The sequence below is a fragment of the Oryctolagus cuniculus genome, chromosome 12, assembly GCF_051225735.1.
Source record: "Oryctolagus cuniculus isolate XC-2025 breed Fujian yellow rabbit chromosome 12, ASM5122573v1, whole genome shotgun sequence".
NCBI lineage: Eukaryota > Metazoa > Chordata > Mammalia > Lagomorpha > Leporidae > Oryctolagus > Oryctolagus cuniculus.
Window position 1 is genome coordinate 90,240,355 of NC_142878.1, and position 24,509 is coordinate 90,264,863.

At 47.3% G+C, this 24,509-nt stretch overlaps 1 protein-coding gene across 1 annotated transcript in view; it reads left to right on the forward strand.

Annotated features, from left to right (window-relative positions):
- Positions 1-6,492: 6,492 nt before the first annotated feature.
- The window catches only part of IQCH (IQ motif containing H), a 142,949-nt gene continuing 124,932 nt past the window's right edge, over positions 6,493-24,509 (forward strand). The window contains exons 1-3 of the mRNA XM_008268850.5: positions 6,493-6,632; positions 9,331-9,459; positions 22,801-22,877. Coding sequence (XP_008267072.3) covers positions 6,581-6,632; positions 9,331-9,459; positions 22,801-22,877 — 258 coding nt within the window. The 5' untranslated portion in view covers positions 6,493-6,580. The remainder of the gene's footprint in view (positions 6,633-9,330; positions 9,460-22,800; positions 22,878-24,509) is intronic.

Sequence of the window (24,509 nt, forward strand, 5' to 3'; positions counted from 1 at the left end):
GGAAGACCTCTCTCTCTGTCCTTCTCTCTCTCTGTAACTCTACCTCTCAAACAAATAAATAAAATCTTTCAAAAAAAAAAAAAAAAGAAAAAAGAAAGGATGACCCCAGGCACAGAGGTTCGGGGAAGCTAAGTCCCATGAACACTTGTTGTAAAGAGCAGTTTGAGAACCAAAGCCAGCCTATTGGCGAGTGTGTATTTATGGAACTATTAATCAGGACTATGTAAAAAGAATAACCAAAAGTTGGGAGGGAAGGGGCAGAAGATGGGAGTAGCAGGAGAGTTCCGATGTCCCTGGGGCCGGCATTGTGGCTCAGTGGGTTAAGCCACAGCCTGTGATGCAGGCATCCCCTAGAAAAGTACCAGTTCAAGTCTCGGCTGCTCCACTTCTGATCCAGCTCCCTGCTAATGCACCTGGGAAAGCAGCAGAAGATGGCCCAAGTGCTTGGGCCCCTGCTGTCCTTTTGGAGACAAGGATAGAGTTCCAGGTTCTCGGGTTAGGTCTGTATCAGCCCTGGCTATTGTGGTCATTTGGGGAGTGAACCAGCGGATGGAAGATCCCTTTCTCTCTGTCTTCCTTCCCTCTCTGTCACTCTGCTTTCCCAATAAATAAAACTTTTTTTTTTTTTTTAAATCACTTATTTGAAAGGCAGAGTGACGGAGAGGCAGAGAGAGAGAGAGAGGTCTTCCATCCGCTGGTTCACTCCCCAAGTGGCCGCAATAGCCAGAGCTGCGCCGATCTGAAGCCAGGAACCAGGAGCTTCTTCCAGGTCTCCCACATGGGTGCAGGGGTCCATAACATACAGCCTAAGAATTGGCCACCCTTTTTTGTAATTGAAGTTTCAGTGAACACAGTGTATCAGTCCGTTTCTGTTGCCATAACAAACGCCATAAACAAGGTGGCTTTCACACAAGGAGATTTATTTCTCATAGTTTTTCAGTCCGGGGAGTCCAAGATCAAGGCCGTGGTGGATTCCGCGTGTGGTGAGCACCTGCCTTCTGGTGGTCACAGGTGGCACCTTCTCGCTGTGTTCTCTCACAGCGGAAGGGCCAAGGCTGCTCTCTGGGACTTCTCTCCTAGGAAACCGTCTCAGCCTTGGTGACCTGATCTCTCCCAAAGCCTTCACCTCCTGATATCATCTGTGAGTCTTAGGGAGCACGGACACCCGGACCACAGCACACGGCTTCATCCGTTTGTTTTCGCTTTGCTTATGCTTGCACTCGGGCCTCAGCAGAGTCCACACCCCTCAAATGCTCACTACCTAGCCCTTCAGGAAAACATTCTCCAGCCCTTGCAGAGAAATCTTTTTTAACCCAGAAGAATTTTGGTGGTTAAAAAACAAACAACTTATTTGTGGTTTAGTAGTTTGTTGGGTTTAATTTGGCCTTTTTTCCTCCTATTAATTCATGTCAAATTACATTCAATAATGCAATCCTAGCCGGCTCCGCGGCTCACTAGGCTAATCCTCCGCCTGCGGTGCTGGCACCCTGGGTTCTAGTCCCGGTTGGGGCACCGGATTCTGTCCCGGTTGCTCTTCTTCCAGGCCAGCTCTCTGCTGTGGCCCAGGAAGGCAGTGGAGGATGGCCCAAGTGCTTGGGCCCTGCACCCGCATGGGAGACCAGGAGGAAGCACCTGGCTCCTGACTTCGGATCAGCGCAGCGTGCCGGCTGTAGCAGCCATTTGGGGAGTGAACCAACAGAAGGAAGACCTTTCTCTCTGTTTCTCTCTCTGCCTAAACTCTGCCTGTCAAAAAAAAAAATAATGCAATCCTAGTTTCTTAAAGATTTATTTATTTGAGAGGCAGCATTACAGAGAGAGAGAGAGGGAGAGACAGAGAGAGAGAGTGAGAGGTCTTCTACTGCCTGGTTCACTCTCCAAATGGCCACAGCAGCTGGAGCTGGGCTGATCCAAAGCCAGGAGCCAGGAGCTTCTCCCGGCTTCTGTGGGTGCAGGGGCCCAAGCAACTGGGCCGTCTTCTACTGCTTTCCCAGGCCATAGCAGAGAGCTAGATTGGAAAAGGAGCAGCCAGGACACGAACCAGTGCCCATAAGGCTTGCTGGCACTGCAGACAGAGGCTTAATCTACTATGCCACAGCACAGGCCCCTGTAATCCCATTTTTATAAAGTGATGTATCAGTCATTCTAAAGATATTGGAGATGTTGGGTTATCTAATAATATTTGACTTCTTAAACTTTCATCTTCGTGTGTTTTGGCATTGAATGGAATCTTTATAATGAACATCTGTCATCTTTACCAGAATAATAAAATAGATAGGGTTTTCTTTTTGAAAACACGGGAAGCAAATATGCCAAGAATAATGTTTCATTCTGGCCATCAGGAATATGAATAGTGTTTTCTTCTGTAAGTTTACAGGTATATGTTTGTAACCTTCTTTTTTAAAGACTCATTTTATTTGAAGGACTGAGTTAAAGAGAGAGGCAGAGAGAGAGGTCTTCCATCCGCTGGTTCACTCCCTAGATGGCCGCACTGGCTGGAGCTGAGCCAATCAGAAGCCAGGAGCCAGGAGCATCTTCTGGGTCTCCCACATGGGTGCAGGGGCCCAAGGACCAGGGCCATCCTCTTCTGCTTTCCCAGATGCATTAGCAGGGAGCTGGATTGGAAGCGGAGCAGCCAGGACTCGACCCAGCACCCATATGGAATGCTGGCGATGCAGGCCAGGTGTTAACACACTGTGCCACAGGGCTGACCCCTATGTTTGTAATTTAAAAAAAAAATTAAACTATCATAGAGGGTTGAGGCTCAAAGTGAAAAAGCTCTGAGTTACAGTTTTGCGAATAGAAATGAGGGGTCAGAAATAAAGGACATTGTCCGATTTATCATCCAGTATTTCAGATGACTTTATTCACGGTATTTCACATTACACAACAGACACCACAAAGCATGGCTCCTGAGTCAAACACAGTGAAGAGTGTGCCTTGCGCAGCCAGAGCGTGCGATGATTGAACTTGTCAGGCAGTCAGCCGGCTTCTCATTTGCCTACATCTCAAACTCCCTCTCCAGTCTCATCCCCTTGGCCTCTGATACACACTCCCTTTACCCCAGCCAGGTGAGAACGCCTTCCCTTTGGGACTCCTTCTTGTGTTGCTGTGCAGGTGGAGCTGTTCCGTACCCCCACCCCACCATTCTTTGTACCTATAACTGCATCCTCTTCTCCGCTTGCTACATTTCAATGCTTCCTTAAAGATGCAATTTAAGTAGCAACCTTGGCTGCACAGGAGAATCACCTGGGAAGCTTTATAGAAACGCCGAAGCCCAGGCCCCAGCCCAGCCATTCAGATTTAATTGCCCAAGGCTGGGGCCCAGGCAGCAGTGTTTTCAACAGCTCCCTGAGTGGTTCCAGTAGAGATCAGGGCTGAGTCTCGGCGAAGCGTTGTGCAACACCAGCAGGCAGAGTTAATGACTCCCTCTTCTGCACTCCCACTGCTCGTGAAATTTAACGCTCATCGTGTTAAAGTTAGTGTTAGATAATAAATGCTCAGTAAATGCTGAAGGGCGTCAGATGCCTGCTCGCTCTGACCAAGGGTGTGCAGAGGTTGTTATCTCACCACGGAGAGGTGTGGGCGGATGGTTCAGATCCAGCGACACCGTCCGGTGGATTTATTTTCCGTCTGTGAACTGTAACACTCCCCTCAATGCCCACCTCCCCCGCCCCCACATGCACAGGCACACACACACTCCTCACCACAGTCGTTGGGTCAGTGACATTGTGTAGGCTGATGCAACTCCAAGAATTAGAGTCTTGTTAGGAATGTGCTGAACGCTCCTGCCTCGGGCCGTCCCCACGCGTCCTCCTCTGTGTGCTGTTTTATGTTGGACCCTGCTACTTTTCAGTTTCAAGAGCAGGTTGGCAGGTGCTCTTTGTCAAAGGCTTTCAGAAAATCCAGATAAATTACGTTCCATGTCACCAAACGGCCAAACCCACATGTTGCGTCACCACAGTGCTTGACGATTTTATTTAAGTCGAATTACTTCTCCCAATCTGCCTTTGCCTGGCCGACTCTGATATCAGTCAGAGGCGTGGAGCCCCTGCCGGCTCCGATGCGGGCAGTCTTTGGCCTCGTGCATGCCATCCCTGCAGTACAGGCCTCGCGGTGATCATCTCAGCCTCCCTGATGGCGGCGAGACCCTGGAGCTACCACCGTGTGGGGTTGAGGAGAGAGGAAGAGGGCTGGGGGTAAGAGCAGACCCAGGCCGGTGCCGCGGCTCACTAGGCACGGCGCCGGCACACCGGGTTCTAGTCCCGGGTCGGGGCGCCAGATTCTATCCCGGTTGCCCCTCTTCCAGGCCAGCTCTCTGCTGTGGCCAGGGAGTGCAGTGGAGGATGGCCCAAGTGCTTGGGCCCTGCACCCCATGGGAGACCAGGAGAAGTACCTGGCTCCTGCCATCCGATCAGCGCGGTGCGCCAGCTGCAGCGTGCTGGCCGCAGAGCGCTGGCCATTGGAGGGTGGATCAACGGCAAAAGGAAGACCTTTCTCTCTCTCACTGTCCACTCTGCCTGTCAAAAAAAAAAAAAAAAAAAAAGGCAGACCGAGGGAGGCTGGCAAGACTGGGCAGCACCTGCGCATGCGTCTCTTCTGCTCATCGATAGCCAATAGCATCTTCTCTTTCCCTTCTGACTTACCTGGGAGGAAACATTGCATTGGCACACCTGCATCCCAGAGCGGCGTGCCTGGTTCCTGGTTTGGGTCCTGGCTCCTCTGCTTTCCATGCAGCTTCCTGCTAATGTGCACTCTGGGGCGCGGCAGGTGAGGACTCAAGTACTTAGGCCTCTGCAGGCTCCTAGCTTTGGTCTAGAGCAGCCCTGGCTGTTGTAGATGTTTGGGGAAGTGAGCCAGCGGATGGAAGATCTCTCTCTGTCTCCCTCTCAGTATCACTCTGCCTTCAAACAAATTAATAAGTCTTATTAAAAAATAAATAAATAAAAGAAATGTCCAGGGGCTGCCGCTCTGGTGTAGAGGACTAAACCTCAGCCTGCGGCGCCGGCATCCCATTTGGACACCAGTTCGAGTCCCGGCTGCTCCTCTTCTGATCCAGCTCTCTGCTATGGCCTGGGAAAGCAATGAAAGATGCCCAAGTGCTTGGGTCCTGGCACCTGCATGGGAGACCTGGAAGAAGCTCCAGGTTCCTGGCTTGGGATCGGCTCAGCTCCAGCTGTTGCAGCCATCTGGGGAATGAACCAGCAGATAGAAGACCTTCCTGTCTGTCTGTCTGTCTCTGTAATTCTCTCTCTCAAGTAAGTAATAAAAATCTTGAAAAAAAAAAGGAGATGTTGAAAAGTAATACGATTTCGATGTGTTTGTTTACTGAGCGTCATCGAAGGCTTTGGCATCCATGGAGCGATGGCTGCTTTAGTTTCCTTTCTTTGTCACCTCCTGGTGGTGGTGGGGTGGGTGGCTAAGACGGTTCACACAGAGATTCTCAGCCAGCGGAGGCTGATTTCATAAGGTGACTCCCCACCCCACACCCAGGGTTGAGATGTTCCTTTTGTTTTTCTCAAAGGTCACCTTGACCCTACTGGGCAGCAAGGTGTGGTACAACTGGGTGCAGTGGTAAATCCTGTGTGTGTACCATCAGATTAGTTTCAAAACCGAAGTCTGTGTACATGTAGCGCACTGTGTGACCTGAAACAAATCTAACCTTTCTGTCTCGAGTTCTTTATGAGTTAAGTAGCAAACCATTACCTAGTTCCCTTGGAAGTCATGCAAATTAATTAATGTTGGGAAAATGACTTGAACATTTAAATCAGTCTATAAATACCAAAAAGCAGCATTTACCCTGCTGAGAGGGCCCAGGTAATTTATAATCTCCTATAACAAAGGTAAAAATAGTGTTCTTGGGCTATTCAATTAAATGTGATTTATATGCAGTGCGTATCATCTTTAAAATCTAGAAAGCATTTAATAGAAGCAATTCATATTTCATAACTTTAATAAAGGCATTCTATGACTGTAGGAAAAGTAATTATCTACTGTAACTGATCTAGATATTGTGTCTTTAAGTGTTTCCGAGATCAGTAGAGGAGTGTACTTCAAGTTCACCTTTAACCTGTTTATACTGGCTGATAGGTATCTGTAAATTATCCCAATTTATTTTTTCACCCTCAAAACTCTAATATTTGTTTCCTGGGAAATTCGCCTGTACCAAACTTTGCTGTATTCAAAACCTCCTCCGTCAAGATTTAGCACTTTTATATTGTAGTCATTAAAATTGAACAAAATCTTAATAGTTCCCTTATTAACTACTGTACTGACTTTGCATGGTGGAAATCACAACATGTTAATTGGATTTAATTAACTATTTTAAATTACACAAAATCCTGACAGTAGACAATAGCACAGGGTACTCATGAGCAATAAAATTGGAGCCGATATTGCTACTTTATTAAAACTTAATGAAACTGTTCATAATCTTATTTATTGTTTACAAGAGAAAACTGTGTTCATTGTGAAGGCGAACACGTGTGCTGAAAACAAATGCTTGATCACGCAGGTGAAGGTTCAGAAGCTGGTGAAAGGGTCCACCATCTCCAGCCTCACCGTTCTGCCGTCTTCTCACCGCATGGATCCCTACTTCACCCCCGTGCCGGTCTTGCAAAAGGACGCCAGCAAGGGTTGGTGGCTTGGGAGCTGCTGAGCGTGCTTGGGAGAGGAAGCAGAGAGCACCGCGCTGGGGTGGGGGTTTGACCTGAGTCTGAACTCTGGCTCAGCCACCCATGGCTGACTCAGGTCCTCACTCTGAGTTTCCTCCCCGAGCCCTCAGAAGGTTGTGCCAGGTGACCCCACGTCCCTCCCACGCCTGGAGTCCAACGTTCTCTGAGCTTCGGACTGATTTCAGCATTGGTGTTGTGTCTTAAAAGTATCGTTGTGTTTATGTGCTCCTGTTAGAATTTATGAAGCTTCTGAGAGATCTTTCTGAGGCTATTCGAATAGCGCTGTGAAAACATTTAGTTTGCGACAGGCATTTAGCAGAGCGGTTAAGTTGCCGCTTGGGACACCCACGTTCCATATCGGACTGCCTGGTTCAAATTCCAGCTCCTCCACTTTCAATCCAGCTTCCTGTTATTGTGCATCTTGGGGGGCAGCAGGTGATGGCTCAAGTACTTGGGTCCCTGCCACCCATGTGAGAAGTGCAGATGGAATTTTGAGCTCTTGGCTGGGCCTGGCCCAGCCCCATCTGTTGTGAGCATTTGGGGAATCAGCAGATGGAAGCTTCTCTCTCTGTCTCTTTCAAAATAAGTAAAAGTTAAATAAACATTTATTTTAATTTACTATTATGCAGAAATATGAAGCTAGAATGAATATAATTAGCATTTACACTATGCATATCTTAGTCTAAATTCTCGTCTTGTAGAACCAGCGAATTTCTGGTTTTTAATGTTCCCGGTGCCTTAAACCATATCCAGCACTTTGTGGACGTTTAACATGGGGCTGAACGAATAGACAGATGAAGGACTAGGGGAGCAGATGACTAAGGCCTGAATGTCCTAAGCGTGACCCTCTTTACTCCTCTCTACCTAGTTTTCCTATAGTCTTCTCTCCTTTTGATCCAAATAAATCCCCCCTGGTCTCATTGGGTTTGGCCTGCTTGTTTACATTGGTGTGGCAAGAATGTTAATTCACCACCTTATGGTTGTTTGGCTGAAGTTTTCACAAGAGTCAGATTCCACTGTTGAAATCCTCTATTATGTGTTCTCCCAGGGTTAGGAACTCAAGGAACCCTGTGGTCCCTGTGGTCCAGGTAGACAAAGACTAAAGGGTAAATCCCTCCCCTCTAGAGGTCCTCCAAAGAGCCTAAGATCCTTGGGCCTACAGGTTGTGACCTTTTTTTTAAATATTTATTTATTTGAAAGTCAGAGTTACACAGAGAGAGAAGGAGAGACAGAGAGAGAGGTCTTCCCTCCAATGGTTCACTCCCCAATTGGCCACAACGGCTGGAGCTGCGCCAATCCGAAGCCAGGAACCAGGAGGTTCCTCCAGGTCTCCCATACAGGTTCAGGGGCCCAAGGACTTGGGCCATCCTCCACTGCTTTTCCAGGCCATAGTGTTACCAGTGAATGGCAGGGTTCTTGTCTTCGTGCAAGAAAGAATTCAGGCGTGAGACAGAGAGTAGTGGAAAGCAAAATAGCAAGGTTTATTAGGGAAGGGACATCCCTAAGAACGGATGGGCACCTCTCCAGACAGAACCTGAGAGAGAGTGCCCAGTCGCTCAGACTGGGGGAGAGCGGGGTTACATGGTTGAGTGGAGAGAATACACCTGGCCAGGCCAGGCGGGTGGCTCAGCAGAGGGGTGGCTCAGCAGAGAGGCAGAGGACTGAGCGCACAGTCTGGTTGAGGCCAGGGGTTTTTAAGGAGATGGGTCTTTGTCTTCACACATCTCCTCCTGAAACGAAAGACTTTATGGATGTAAATACTAAAAACTCCTATCTGAGTTTTCCCTCTGAAGGTCAGACAGGAGGAGGCCTGGCTGGCTCCGCCCTGCCTTAGAGGAGCCTTAGAGGAAGGATGGTTATCGGGTAGAAGGGGCTGGGTGCGTTTGAAGTGCAGATGCTGGGCTGCATCTGGAAGATTATCTGGCAGAAGGGGCAGGGATCCCCACCTGGCAGGTTATCAGGAAGAAGGGGGCAGGGCAGGATGCAAATACTGGGCTACCCCTAAAACGTTATCGGGATGACTTTGAGATGCATATGCTGGACCTAGATGTCAAGTCTTTAGGCCTTTATGTCACACACACATAAGCTCATATCTGACTTCCTACCTAACAATAGCAGAGAGCTGGATCGGAAGTGGAGTAGCCAGGACTGGAAGCGGTGCCCATATGGGATGCCGGCGCTTCAGGCGGCTGCTTCACCCGCTGTGCCACAGCGCTGGCCCTAGGGCATGGTTTCAAGCACACAGATTTTGTTTCTTTCAGAACAAATCATCTCCTTAGTTATTAAGAATATGTGGCTGATTTCTCTGAATTTAAAAAGGAATAACAATATTCCCAATGATTGAAAGTGTCATAAGTATAAAGAAGTTTTAGTTTGCCTTGAAATTATATTTCTACCTTAAAATGAAATTACCTTCGTGCAATTTTATTTCAGATTATGGATATTGGAAATGACATTTTCTTTTCCTTGGGTTAGACTATTAAGCTTAAATGAACGTGCACTGTAGCCATTTTTTTTTCATGCAAAGGATTAAGGAACTAGGTGTACCCTTGCAAGTGAGAGGATGACTGGAGTGAGCTTCTCTTGCAAAATTTATAGAGCTCATGCTTTGTGGAATTGCTTGGAGTTAAACTCATATGCTGCTCACCTTCCTTTTTAGGGATTTTAAGTATGCTAGAACGAGGCTTGATTCCCCCCACGGCGAGGATCACCTTTCAGAACCCGCCCGTGATACCCAGAGCAGCCCGTCTGCATAAGTTTGATGAACCACGTAAGACTCCAGCTGCAGGTAAGGGCTCCGGCCTCGATGTCTCGCTGAGGACACACAAAAATGACCTCCCCGTCCTGCCCCAAATACCAAATCTAGCCTTCTGGTAGCCGGCTTTTAGCCTCAGTTATAGGACAAGATCAGAGTTCTAATCATCCCGGGCTTCACCCTCACTGAATAAAGGAACTTCAGTGTGGTTTGTCAAATACATACTGGTGTGTGTGTGTGTGCGTGTATGTTAGACGGTGGCTATTTTCAGGGAGCTGGCAGCTTGGTTGGGGGAAACAAGATAGCCGCTTGTATATGTAATAAAGGATACGTAAGAATACAAAGTAGCATAGACTAAACACCAGATGGCTGTCATACTTGAGTGCCATAGGCACTTTGCTGAGGGGTAAGATGAATAGAAGGCAACTTCAAAGAAGAGGCAGGACAAAACAGGGCGTTACAGAAAAGCACTAACCTGGGGATCTGGGGGCAATCCACAGCCCTCCTCTGGCCCTCAGCCTTCCTGTATCAGATGAGGGGTTTGGGCTAAATTAGTTTCTCTGTTCAACAAACACGGGGTGAATGCTTACTTACCCAAGGTAGCCTTTAGACGGTGGATCCAACAGAGAATAAGTCAGATCACACTCCTGCTCGCAGAGTGCTCATAGTCAGTCCAGCAGGAGACCCAGATGATAAGCAGGAAGAAAAAATGAGGATATAAGCTAATGATAAAACGCCAGCAACAACGCAATAGGGGATGGAGAGTGATCTGACGGAGCTGACTCGCTCAGAAGGGCAGAGCCAGAGAATGTCTCAGAAGCCACAGGAGGCGTGAGCTGAGGTCCGCGTGATAAGAAGGAGTCATGCATGAAAAGATCTAGAGAAGAACATTCTGGACATAGAACAGGACAGGGAGAAAGGCTCTGAGGACTGAGGAGGCAATCAGCAAGAAGGCCAGACCAGGAGCCGAGGAGGAGCCGAGGCCGGGAAGGCGGACCGCAGGAAGCAGGCGGGAGCAGAGGCTGCGGGGGTGTCCTCGGTCGCATCTCCCGGGACAGTGCAGTGGTGGGCACGGTCAGCCTGACCAGCGACGATGTTGCCCAGGCTTCCTGGTAGCCGGTGGTGCCGTATGACCAGCTGCTGGACCATGAGCTGCAAGTGGAAATGAAGACAGGAAGTTGTGGGCTGTGCCCTTAAAAGGGACAAATTCTCCTTTGTCCTCTCCCTTTCGTTTTTTTTTTTTTTTTTTTTTTTTTTGACAGGCAGAGTGGACAGTGAGGGAGAGAGAGACAGAGAGAAAGGTCTTCCTTTGCCGTTGGTCCACCCTCCAATGGCCACCGTGGCCGGCGCGCTACAGCCGGCGCACCGCGCTGCTCCGATGGCAGGAGCCAGGTGCTTCTCCTGGTCTCCCATGGGGTGCAGGGCCCAAGGACTTGGGCCATCCTCCACTGCACTCCCGGGCCACAACAGAGAGCTGGCCTGGAAGAGGGGCAGCCGGGACAGAATCCAGCGCCCCGACCGGGACTAGAACCCGGTGTGCCGGCGCCGCAAGGCGGAGGATTAGCCTAGTGAGCCGCGGCGCCGGCCCCCTTACGTTTTTTTTTCCTTGCCCTGACGAGCTGAGATGCAGTTGTGAGAGTCTGAGCTGCGCAGGCGCTTTGGAGCCAGAGACGGAAGTCCACGTTGCGTCCGACACAGCTGTCCTGCCAACTCGGGACCACGCGGGAGAGAAAGAAGCTCACCTCACGTAAACTACTCCGTGTTCGCTAAGATCTTTCTTTTTAAACATCCTCGATTATCTCAGAACCAGCACGGCAGCCCTCCAAACCATGGCGAGGAGTTAGGTGCGATCCTAACTGCATGAGAACCCACCAGAAAGTCTAAACAAGAGGAGGAGGTGATCCGGTGTGTGTTTGAGTAGGACCATCGGACTGCTTTGCAGTTAGTGAACCCTAGGGCCGCGTGAGGAGAAGCAAGATGCCAGCTACCAGCTATTGCAGTAAGCCGTGAGAGAAAGGATGCGGATCCAAGTGGGGAGAAAGAGAAGTGAACAAATCCAGGGGACGTTTTGGAGGCATCGTCCTGAGGACTGGTTGATGGGTAGGGAGAGCGAGCAATGCATCATGGATAAATACATGTGGGTGATTGTGTATGGACGTGCCCTAATTTTGTATCCATTCTTTGATTAGAATTTCAGCGGTTTAGACTATAAGGATATTAGGAGTAATATAACTATGGACATTCTTGTACACGTCTTTTAATGCCCTCTGTATGTGCATTTATATTGGATACATGTCAAAGAGCGAAACTGCTTAGTCATAGGAGACACATATGCTTGGATTTCATAGACACTACCGAATGATTTTCCACACTGGTTATATTGATTGATTTTCCCACTAGTGGTATGTGAAAGATCCAGGACATTCATTTTGTTAACACTTGGTATTTCCGTTTTTTAAAATTTCAGCCATCCTGAAGAATCTATTGTGTTCTCTCTTCATGAGTTTAATCCTTTTCACCTGATAACCACTAGAGTTAAGTGCTTTTTATATGTGTTTTTATCATTTGAGTATCCTCTTTTCTAAAATAATTTGTCTTTAACCACTTCTTTATTGCATTTTTTAGTGACATATAGGAATTATCTATATACTCCGGATATTAATCTTTTATAGGTTGTATGTGTTGCAAATAATTTTTTTCTACTCTGTGGCTTGGCATTTCACCCTCTTGTTGGTAGCCTTTTTAAAAATTAAACATTTGATTTTGAGATGATTCATATGAAGGTATTGAAAAATAACACAGAGCAAAATATTCTGTAGCAAAACTCTACAGAATAACGGTACAGCCAAGACCCAGAGCATCTGTGTCACCACAAGGATTCCTATTGTCCTTCGATGGCCACACCCACTCCCCAGCAACCCACGCCCCCTTCCCTCCATTTCCACAATTTTGTCATTTCAGCTCTGTTATGTAAGTGGTACAGTGATTCGCTTTTTCGGATTGGCTCTTCCATTCAGCCCGATTCTCCCGAGGGTCACCCAGGCCGTAGAGTGCATCGACAGTTCGTTCCTTTCTCTTGCGGAGTGTCCCACGTTGCCATGAACCACGGTTGTTAGAGCCTGCATCTGTTTAAGGACATACATAGGGGCAGTTTCCAGTCTGGGGCCTTGTCCATCAAGCTGCTGTAAACATTTGTGCACAGGGCTTTGTGTGAGCATGAGTTCCTGTTTCTTTAGAAAAAAATGCCCAGGAGTGTAATTGTTGGGTCTTGTGATAATTGCGTGTTTATCTCACATCAGACACGTTTTTGTTTCAGTTGTCAAATACAATTTAGAAAGCTCAGGAGGGAGAGGAATATCCATTGTTTTTACTCATATTTTTGCTTATAATCTTCTTTTCTTTCTTTCTAGTGTTCCCAGGGTCCTTCTTTTACCATTTCCTTTCTGTATGGGGAATTGCATTTAGCCGTTTTTTTCTAGAGCCAGTAGACTAATGCCATGCCTGGATTCCCCCTTTCCTGCAGGGCATTCTCACTGACGAGAGGTTCCGGGTCCATAGCTCTTTTCTTTCAGGACTTGAAGAGAAGTTGTGCCGCTTCCTTCTGGCCGCGTGGTTTGTGCTGAGAAACGCGCCGTGGTGGGGATGGTCTCCCCCCCAGCAGGTAGGGCGTCCCACTTCTCTTGCTGGTTTCATTGCTCCCCACTCTGTCTTTAGTTGTCGGAAGTCCGGCTGTAATTCATCTTGCGGTGGGTCGACGTGGGTTGATTCTGCTTCACTTTGGCTCAGATCTTGAACCCGAATGGTTTTCTTTTGCCAAATTTGGCAAGATTTCAGCCGTTACTTCTTGGGGTACTTTTCCGCCCCTGCCCTCTACCTCCCATGTGTCGGAGACGACAATGATAGCGGCGTTATTAGAGTGTTTGCTACAATCCCACAGGTCCTTGAGATTCTGTTCACTTTTTTCCAGTCTGGTTTTCCTGTGTTGTTCCAACTGGGTGATTTCTATTTATTCAGTGTTTCAGTTCACTGATTCCTCTCCAACTTATTCCATTGTTAAGATCATCCACTGGATTTTGTATTTGTGTTAGTGTATTTTTCAGTCCTAGAATTTCCGATTTGTTCCTCTTTATGTACAGCCATGTGCCATATAACGACATTTCACTCAACACTAAACTGTGTATCCTTCCCTCCTCGCTGGCTCCTCCCTCTTCTTTTTTTTCACCACACTTTATTTATTTATTTTTTAAATCAGACGGACAGAAATCTTCCATCCACTGGCTCAATTCCTGAATACCTGCCCATCTAGGGCTGGGCCAGACTGAAGCCAGGAGCTAGGACCTCTATCCTAGGTCTCCCATGTAGATGGCAGGGGGGACCACACTACCTGGGCCATCATTGCTGCCTCCCAAGGTGCACATGAGCAAGGAGCTGCCATCAGGAGCAGAGCTGGGGCTCAAAGCCGGACTTCAGTATGGGGTGTGGGCGTCCATGGTCTCAACCACTAAGCCAAAATCCCCTCCTCAGGACTTTTAATATACAAACCATGATTAGCTCAGGGATCATATAAAGCCATAGTTTGCTAATCCTTGGTCTAAAGAAAGATTATTAGCAGTGTGTTATGGCTTCATGTCATATGTAAAAGTAACATATATGACAAACATAACACAAGAGGTGGAAATAACAGATCAGCCGTATGTGGTTACAAAATCCTTATGCTATACATGAAATAATATTATTTGAAAGTACACTGGTTAGTTGAAAGATGTTTTGCATATCCTGAGAAACCATTAAAATAGTTTTAAAGGGGTTGGCATTGTGGCTTAGCAGGTAAAACTGCTGCCTGCTGTGTTGGCGGCATTCCATATGGGCGCTGATTCAAGTCCCAGCTGCTCCACTTCCGATCCAGCTCTCTGCTGTGGCCTGGGAAAGCAGTGGAGGATGGCCCAAGTCCTTGGGCCCCTGCACCTGCATGGGAGACCTGGAGGAACCTCCTGTCTCCTGGCTTCGGCGTGGCCCAGCTCCGGCTGTTGCAGTCATCTGGGGAGTGAACCAGCAGATGGAAGATTCTCTCTCTCTCTCTCTCTCTCTCTCTCTCTCTCTCTCTCCCCCTCTCTCTCTCTACCTCTGCCTCTCTGTAACTCTGCCTTTCAAATAAATAAATAAATCTGAAAACAAATAAGATAGTTTTAAAATATATTTAAATAATAATCCAACACTTGAAATAAAATGGAATAGTTAAAAAAAAAAAACCTAATGTAGTCCAAAAGCAGATAGGAAAGGAGGGAGAAAGCTTAAAGAAAACAGAACAGGTAGAAAAGAGAACACTAAGTTGGGTTTTAATGCAGCCGTATCTGTGATACAGGGCAGCCTTCTCTTTGCAGGACAGCATGGGGCCATACGGATGACTGTGCAAGCAGAAACCGTGCCAAGTGATTTTAATAACCCGTGGAGAAATTAGTCATCTCATTACCTTTAAAATTTTTTTTCAGAATATTAAAAACTCTTTTCCTCTTCATTATAAATCTGTACGGCAATGAGAAATAATAAGTATGACCTGTGATTAAAAACATTGAGAATTAATGTATTTTCTTTGTAAAGGAAAAGCAACTTGTCAAGAATAGTTGGGCCAGTGCTTACCTTTCTCTTCTCATCATGCAACTGACGACATGGACTGCGGAGCTTTACCGTGGCTTGGTGAATTGCCTACCTCCTCCTAGTTTAAATCAGCCGTTTTATCCTTGCCTGCAACGTCACGAAGTATCTCCATGTGTGACGCTGTCCCAGCCTCACATCCTCCGGAACATGTTCATCCATTATCACAACCCCTTTGCTCACGTATGCCCGTAAATCAACCTTACCTAACTTCCCCTGGCTTTACTGGGGTCTTTCAAGTAGTGGTGGTGTCAGCATTTCCACTGTCAGCTCTTTCTTCACTTTGAAAGTACCACCAGCTTTCATTCTTTTGTGACACTTTCAACTTTATTAACGATTCTTTGAATCATTCATTTTTGTTAAAAAAAAAAAAAAGTCATGTCGATTTATCACTGGGAGACCTAAAGGCAATACCACTACATTTCTTTTCCAGTCTGTGCACAGACTCAAAAACAAATGCGCAGTGACCAATCACTGACACGCTGCAGAGACACATGCTGGTTAAAATAGAAGCGGGGGTTGGTGTTTGGGCAGCAGTGAAGACCCTGCTTGGGGCCGGTGCTGCGGCTCACTAGACTAATCCTCCGCCTGCGGCGCCGGCACCCCAGGTTCTAGTCCCAGTCGGGTCACCGGATTCTGTCCCAGTTGCCCCTCTTCCAGGCCAGCTCTCTGCTGTGGCCAGGGAGTGCAGTGGAGGATGGCCCAAGTCCTTGGGCCCTGCACCCCATGGGAGACCAGGAGAAGCATCTGGCTCCTGGCTTCGGATCGGCACGGTGCGCCGGCCGCAGCACACTGGCCGCAGTGGCCATTGGAGGGTGAACCAACGGCAAAGGAAGACCTTTCTCTCTGTCTCTCTCTCTCACTGTCCACTCTGCCTGTCAAAAAAAAAAAAAAAAAAGACCCTGCTTGGGATGCCCATATCCCACATCACTGTGCCTGTGGTTGGAGCCCCAGCTCCGCTCCTGATTTTCAAGTTTCCTGCTAATGCACACCCTGGAGGCAGCAGGTGATGGCTCAGCTAGCTGGGTCTCTGCCGCTCACGTGGGAGACGCAGATGGGTTCTCAGCTCCTGGGCAGAGCCTGGCCCAGTCCCAGTCATAAACACGTGGAGAGTAAACCAGCAGATGGGCGTTCACACACATTCTCTCTCTCTCTTTCTCTCTCTTTCAAATAAATTCAGTAAATAAGCAATTTTTTAAAAAAGCAGGAGGAGGATGAGAAATGACAATTATTTCATTTAGAAGAGTTTCAGACAATTCAAGTAGTTGTTGCATACTTCAGAAAATGCACCCATCCCCCCAACCCCGCCGCAAACCCTGCCTCCCCAGACTTCGTATGTGAACTGGATGTAGTAACTCACATCAAAATAACAGAGGACAAAATAAGAAAATTTACAGCAAAGAAGCTGGACAAAGTTTACTTTAATCCCATGACCGATGTTAATATCCCCATTGATAAGTCACATTGATACGTGTGCTTCTTAATATGATGTGACGAAGGAGGAGCTTCACTTGTGTGCGGTCCCGTCCGTAATAACCCTTGAGCGCGGTTTAACTGCGAGGAAGACAGCAGACAAACCCAGAGCGCAGAAATCATACAAAAATATTTGACCAATATTCCTCAAAGCTGTCAAGACCAAGAAAGCATGAAAGGAAAGCTGGAGGGGCCAGCGCTGTGGCACAGCAGGTTAACACCCTGGCTTAGAGCATCCCATATGGGCACCAGTTCTAGTCCCGGCTGCTCCACTTCCGATCCAGCTCTCTGCTGTGGCCTGGGGAAGCAGTAGAACATGGGCCAAGTCCTTGGGCCCCTGCACCCACATGGGAGACCCAGAAGAAGCTCCTGGCTCCTGGCTTCAGATCAGTGCAGTTCTGGCCATTGTGGCCAATTGGGGAGTGAACCATCGAATGGAAGACCTCTCTCTCTCTCTTTCTGCTTCTCCTCTCTCTGTGCTCTGTGCCTTAAAAAAAAAAAAAAGAAAAGAAAGCTGGATTGGGCCTGTTAATATCAGACCAATGAGACAGCTTAGCAGGGGTAAGGAGATATGTCAGTGATAAAAAGACTGATTTATCAAGAGAACACACATCCTAAATGTTTATGTCTTTGACAAAAGCTATTTAAAATACATGAACCAAGAATTAATAAAATAGAAAGATAAACAATTCTACAATTTTTGTTGAAGATTTCAAGTCTTCTTTCAATCATCAAAATAACCAATAAACAAGCAAAAAAGCAAGAATATGCCAGACTTGAACAATACCATCAACCAACTTTAACACATTTATAAGACATTAAAACTCAACACATTCATTTAAAATGCACATGAAGCATTCACCAAAGTACATCACAGTCTGGATCATAAAACAAATCTAAACAAATTTATTCTTTCAGCAAGTTTAAGAGAATTGAAATTATACAAAGTATGTCTTTTCACCATGACAGAGTCAAATTAAAATGCATTAGAGAAAAGTATCTGGAAAATCTCCCAAATGTCTGCACATTGAACAACGTCAGGAAGTAATGCCAGGCTGGTTCCAGTCACCGTCCAGTGTACGCTGCTGCCCCAGTGTGTGGGGACACCTGGGGGTTCCTGTCCTCGCCAGTCCTCGCCATGCTTATTGTGTCTTTCTGGTGAAAAACTTTCCCAGGGTACAATGTCTTTCTTTTTTCTTTTTTAAGATTTATTTATTTATTTATTTGAAAGACAGAGTTACAGAGAGGCAGAGGCAGACAGAGAGGGGTCTTCCATCCACTGGTTTATTCCCCAGATGGCCACAACAGGTGGAGCTGTGCCGATTCAAAGCCAGGAGCCAGGAGCTTCTTCCAGGTCACCATGCGAGTGCAGGGGCCCAAGGATTTGGGCCTTCTTCTACTGCTTTCCCAGGCCATAGCAGAGAGCTGGACCGGAAGTGGAGCAGCTGGGTCTTGAACTGGTATCCATATGGGATGCCAGCATTGCAGGCAGCGGCTTTACCTGCTACGCCACAGCGCCAGCCCTAGTAATGTCCTCGTTTATGTTCAGCAAAACTTATGCCAGCATAACTATCTTGTCCATTAATACAGAATACAGATTCCTTTTGGTTGTTGTTTGCCCGGTGTGTCTTTCCCATTCTTTTAATTTTTCTGTAACTGGATGGTTCAGTGTGTCTTTTGTAAATAACATAGCTGAATTCTGAAAAATCCATTCTGACCATCGTTATTCCTTTAGGATTTAACCCGTTTACAATCATTGTAATTATGGTGTATTTTATGTCCTCTTCCATCTGTTTTGTTGCCTTTCGTACCCTGCCTCATTTTGTTGCTATTTCATTTTGTTTCCTTAACTGTCTCCTTTTGAATGAATTTTTTTCCTCATTATACCTTTCCTTTCTTTTGAAATTAACATATTTCTTTACATTCTTATTGTTACTAGGTTGTTATTTTCACATGCCACGTTGCTTATCAAAGTCCAAAGTTAACAAATACCTATACTTTCCCTTTCATCAACATAAGAACCTTAGAATATTTTAACTCGATTTCCCATTCCTGAATTATGTGCTGTTGTTTTCATGCATTTTAATAACACCTCCTGGAGTGGGTTGAGCTGCTGCCTGCAACACTGGCATCCCATCTGAGTGCCAGGTTCTAGTCCCAGCTACTCCTCATATCAGTTCAGCTCCCTGCTAATCTAATCTGCGTGGGAAAGCAGTGAATGATGGCCCAAGTGCTTGGGCCCCTGCCACCCACGTGGGAGACCCAGATGGAGTTCCAGGCTCCTGCCTTCTGCCTGGCCCAGCCCCAGCCATTGCAGCCATTTGGAGAGTGAATCATCAGATGGGAGACCTCTGTGTCTCTCTCTCTCTGTGTAACTATGCCTTTCAAATAAATAAAAAACCTTTAAAAACGATTTTTCTTTTTTAAAATCCCACAAGATACTATTGTTTTTGTTTTTATGTAGTCAATATTCGTTAATATAATCACATGTATTTGCTACTTTCTTCTTCATTCCTTCTTGTATCTCTGGCCTTTAATATGGCATCAGTTTCCTTCAACTTGAATTACATTATTTAAATGTCCATTGGTACCAGTCTCTTGGTGCTACTCTTTCAACTATTATTTGCCTCAAAATGTGTTTATTGTATCCTTGTTTTTGAATGAGAGTTTGCGGCACATTGAAGATACTTTCCGATTGTTTTCTGGCTGCCAACGCTGCTATCGGGTACCGGTGTCCTATGGAAGAGTTAGTGGTAAATACAGTTGTGGCCCCTTTACACTCATCTGTCCCTCCCCTGCCCCTCAGCACCATACCCCTAAGTTCTTTTTATCTTTGGTGTTCTACAAGTATGCTCTGGTGTATCTAAGCTTGTAGTCTTTTTTATTTCTCCTGTTTGGTATTTATTGGGGTTCTTTAATCTGAAGATCAATGTCTTTCATCGGTTTGAGGAAATTTATTTATTTTTTTTATTTTTTTGACAGGCAGAGTTAGAGAGAGAGAGAGAGAGAGAGAGAGAGAAAGGTCTTCCTTCTGTTGGTTCACCCCCCAAATGGCCGCTACGGCTGGCGCGCTGCATCGATCCAAAGCCAGGAGCCAGGTGCTTCCTCCTGGTCTCCCATGCAGGTGCAGGACCCAACCACTTGGGCCATCCTCCACTGCACTCCCGGGCCACAACAGAGAGCTGGACTGGAAGAGGGGCAATCGGGACAGAATCCGGCGCCCCGACCAGGACTAGAACCTGGTGTGCCGGTGCCGCAGGTGGAGGATTAGCCTAGTGAACTGCGGCACTGGCCAATTTGAGGAAATTATAATCCATTATTTATATGCATTTAATAGAAAACCAAAATAGTTGATCGTAAAAATTATCACAAAAAAGTAGTAAACTGGAAAAAATGGAAGAAAAGACATAATGAAGTTTTGAAAGCAGATATTAAGAAAATAAAATCAATTAAAAATGATCCAAAAGAATTTTAACTTGGCTTCTTGTAAAGAATAAAGGTAAATCCCTGGCAATAATAGAGGACAAGTAATATTAAAATAAAAAAGAGGAATACAAATACACTAGAATTTTGAAAGTCATAGTATGATAACTATATACCATATATTTTAAAACATGAAGTGAAAAATCTTCTAGAAAAAATCAAATTACCAAAAGTAACTCAAGAAAATAGCAAATATAGAGAAAACAATACCATTAGATAATTTGAATTGAGAATCAAAAATATCTTCCTATTTTTAATACACAGGGACATATGCACACATACACATGTACACACACATCAGAAGTAAATATCTTTCAGTTCCATTTTCCATGAACATTAATATTTATATTCAATTTAATATTCAAGACATATTTTATACTATAAAATAATTTGTTACTTATTTGAAATTAAAATTTAATTCTATCTGTTCCTTTTTGCTAAGACTGACCACCCTAGGAGCAAGGCATATTGCCACTCTGAAAAACACCAGGGCTCTAAAATTAGCAAGGAGCACAGGGCATGGCTGAATGGCAGGCAGTATTGATGACCACCACAGAAGCTTACATGCAAGTGTATCCAGAATACAAGGGTGTTTTTCCCCCGACATTAACTCTGGCAAAATTTAGCCTGCAGATTTTTCCAGAAGGGAAATTAGTGGCAAAATAGGCAGTGCTTTAGGATATAATTCTCTTAGAGACACGTCCCATAACACCCAAGGCTCCATAGAGCTGTATCAGGTTAATAAGGAAGTTCTAAGACACCATTAACTGTGGATTATCTGTATGAAATCACAAATCTGTGATCTGTATCCTACCAAACCCTACTAAAATTGGGCCGGCGCCGTGCTCACTTGGTCAATCCATATGGTCATCCCATATGGGCGCCGAGTTCTAGTCCCGGTTGCTCCTCTTCCAGTCCAGCTCCCTGCTGTGGCCCAGCAAGGCAGTGGAGGATGGCCCTAGAGCTTGGGCCCCTGCACCCACGTGGGAGACCAGGAAGAAGCCCCTGGCTCCTGGCTTTGGATTGGCGTAGCTCCAGCTGTAGCGGCCGTTTGAGGGGTGAACCAACGGAAGGAAGACCTTTCTCTCTGTCTCTCTATCTTACTGTCTAACTATCTGTCAAATAAAAAAATTGTGCTAAAATCCTTTTTATGTTATGCCCACTTGAAAACTTGTCAGCTGCTATTTTATTTCAACAAAGGGATTTGGCCAAGACTATCTTGTCTGCAGGAACCTGAGGTTAAGCCGAAAGCGTACTAAGTCTTCCGACACGTGGACTCACGGGTCCTGCCGGTGACTCTGGATCCAAAGCAGCCTGGCACACCGTGTGCACTGACCCTGGGGGACAGCAACGTCCACAGTGGGCAACAGGGCAGGAGGGGGTAGAGGCCAAGGACAAGTCTCCAGGCGGAGACTTAAAACTGGGTCTTCATGCCCTGTGCCCCCTGGCCAGGGGAGGGTGGGAGACGACAAGCCACAGGCAGGTTTGCCATAAACAAAGAGCTGGTAAAATGGGGTTGATCAGGTGAACAGGCAAGTGCCCCTGTGGAGGTGAGTTTTGGTGGCTGAAGATGTTCCTTACAGTGCACTTGAAGCATCCTGAGACAACCAGGTCCTCAAGGTGAGGTTCTAGGTTGTGTGTCGATGCTCACCAATAGTGGGTTGTATTTGATCGATACCTATCAATTCTGTGGCTGAGAAACTATTGTCCACTGCGTGTGTGGCCCAGAGACATTCTCCAGAAGTTGTTGCTTATAGCTTTGGTCAGTTTCCATGCACTTGCCCAAGTCACTTCACTTCACTTTTTTTTTTTTTTTTTTTTTTTTTTTTTGCCAGGCAGAGTTAGACAGAGAGGCAGAGAGAGAGTTATAGACAGTGAGAAAGAGACAGAGAGAAAGGTCTTCCTTCTGTTGGTTCACTCCCCTAAGGGCCACTACGGCTGGCGCTGTGCCAATCCGAAGCCAGGAGCTGGGTACTTCCTCCCAGTTTCCCATGTAGGTGCAGGGCCCAAGCACTTGGGCCATCCTCCACTGCACTCCTGGGCCACAGCAGAGAGCTGGACTGGAAGAGGAGCAACCGGGACAGAATCTGGCGCCCCGACCGGGACTAGAACCTGGGGTGCCGGCACCACAGGCAGAGGATTAGCCAAGTGAGCCGCGGTGCCGGGCGTCACTTCACTTTCGAGAGTCATCTTTCTGATGACCACACAATAGGCTACCCCCAGCCCTCTGTGTCTTCGCACTCCCCATCCTTGGATTCAACCAACCACAGATCAAAAATATGTGGAAAAAATTTATTTCTGTAATCGAACAGGCGGCAGGCTTTTGAGCATCTGTAGATTTTGGTATGTGGGGGCGTCCCCTGAAACCAGCGCCCCACAGTCGCCAAAGCATGGTTGTTGCAGTTCATCACGTGCACCTATACTAATTGCCTTTTACGTGAACTTGGGGATCTGGCTATTTAGAGAAAAGCACCTCCTAAGACAATAGTAACTCCCCAGTCTGCCTGCTTGTGGGAGCTGCCTTTTCAACTAGGCAGTTTGCAGAAGGCGGGAGCGCTGGGAGCTGTGGCCTTCCCACGCTTTCTGGCTTCTCTTCGGAAGTCAACAAACACTGAAGCTTTGTGTAATGGATGCAGGCAAGGGTGACAGTGAGCAGGCAGCGGGCAGCCGTGCCATCTGACTGTCAAGGTGCGAACCCCAAAGCATGCGTCCAAGGACTCAGCTGTGTTTCTGGAAGAGTTAACAGTGCACCCCCTCCATCCACAGCTCCCTTCGCCATACTTAAGAAGCCACCGAAGCCTCCCGTGGAAGTGAAAGTCCATCACAAGAAGCCGAGAGCGAAGGTACTGACACCTGTACCTGTGGAAAGGAGGTTGTTCTTACAACACCTGGACTTCTGGGAGCACCCACGTGCTACAGAGTTGTCCCCTTCACATGGAAACAAATGACACTATCAGTGGGGGGAGGGGGGACCCTGAGAAGTCCCATCGTGCTGGATTATTGTGAGACTCACTAAATGACCAGGTCAGTCCATGCCGTGAGCCGGTCAGATGTCCGGAGTCTGGGACACAGCAGCTGCTGCTTGTCATCTCCACCTGTGTTGTGTTGTGCCGGGCATCTTACTGGGGGGGTCCTGCTGGCTCCCACTTGCCCTCCAGCATCGGCTTGCGCAAAATACTTCCCTGAAGAAGGGAAGGGATTCTGCCTTCTCTCGCAGCACAGCGGCACTCAGCCTCGGGAGGGTTCCCCTGGCTCAAGGGGCTGGACTGTGGGAGCTCGTGTTCTTGCGCTTGTGGGCCACAGACTTGGATCACTGAGACTCTGCCCCCCAGGAAGGAGACAGCTGGCCGTGTCTTTGCCTGGCTTCCCCTGTGTGGTCAGGTTTTCAGCAGCTCTGCTAAGAACGAGAAATCAAAGAGTGACACAAGAGTGGATCTTCCTGCGTCCCTCCTTCCGGGCCTTCATTTTTTAACAGCCTCATCTGCTCAGAGGTTTGCACTGGTGGGCTCTTTCCCCTTAAGATATTTCCAGGCTGTTTAGGTAGCAGTATGTCATGTGACACCCCAGTTGCCATGGCAAATATTTGCGTTTCATGAAAAATGTGGGTTTAAAAAAAAAAAAACAAAATCGGTGTAAATGGCCAAATCCCGAGACAGGCCTCCAGGCAAGTATTTGGCCGGCACCATTACTGTTTCAATGCAGGTGTTTAACAGGCCGTGAGAGGGCCGTGGGCTCGTGTGCGTCCTGCAGCAGGCAGAGGCACCTGTTTTGATTCTCAGCCTGTTCGAGCACTCACGTCGCAGTTTGTAGAGCACAGATCGGCCGGTGAGACACACATCGTGCCGAGACGTTCCCCAGCAAGCGGGTCACCTGAACAAGGAAAAAAAGTGTGTTCTTGTAAATCATGGCGCGTTCCCTGAACACGACTCAGCTTTGGCTTTAATTAACAGAGTGTTAACTCAGAGCTTCCCCTGCTGCCAGAAGCGGCCACATTCACTCTCTTCTCCCGTGGCCCCAGATGGGCGCCACGTGTCTGAATTGCCTCTTGAGCAGGAGACGTTGTCGTTGAGGAAGTTTCTGGAAAGAGTTGTGGGTGCGGAGGTTAAAAGGCTGAGAGGCACAGCCGGAGGAGCCCCGAGGGAGGGGGCCAGGGGGCAGGGCAGCAGGTGCCGCCTGCAGAGGCTCCTTCTTCTCCCTGCTTCTCCACGTGTGCCCTGGAGATGGGAGCCGGCCGGCCTCTAGTTGGAATGGTTTGTGTAAATATTTACTTTGTCCAACTCTTTCCTCAAAGCAAACAGGGTTTGGCAAGCTGCCAGAGCTGTCTAAAGGGTGGGAAGATTTTTCTAATGATCAGCGCCTGCCTGCCTGGCCAGAGGGGGCAGGCTGGCCCACGGGGGAGGCAGGAAGCAGGGAAGGGGGTGGGGGGGCTCCGAAGCTTCTATTTGTTTTGTAAAATTGCCCATGAGAGTCGTTTT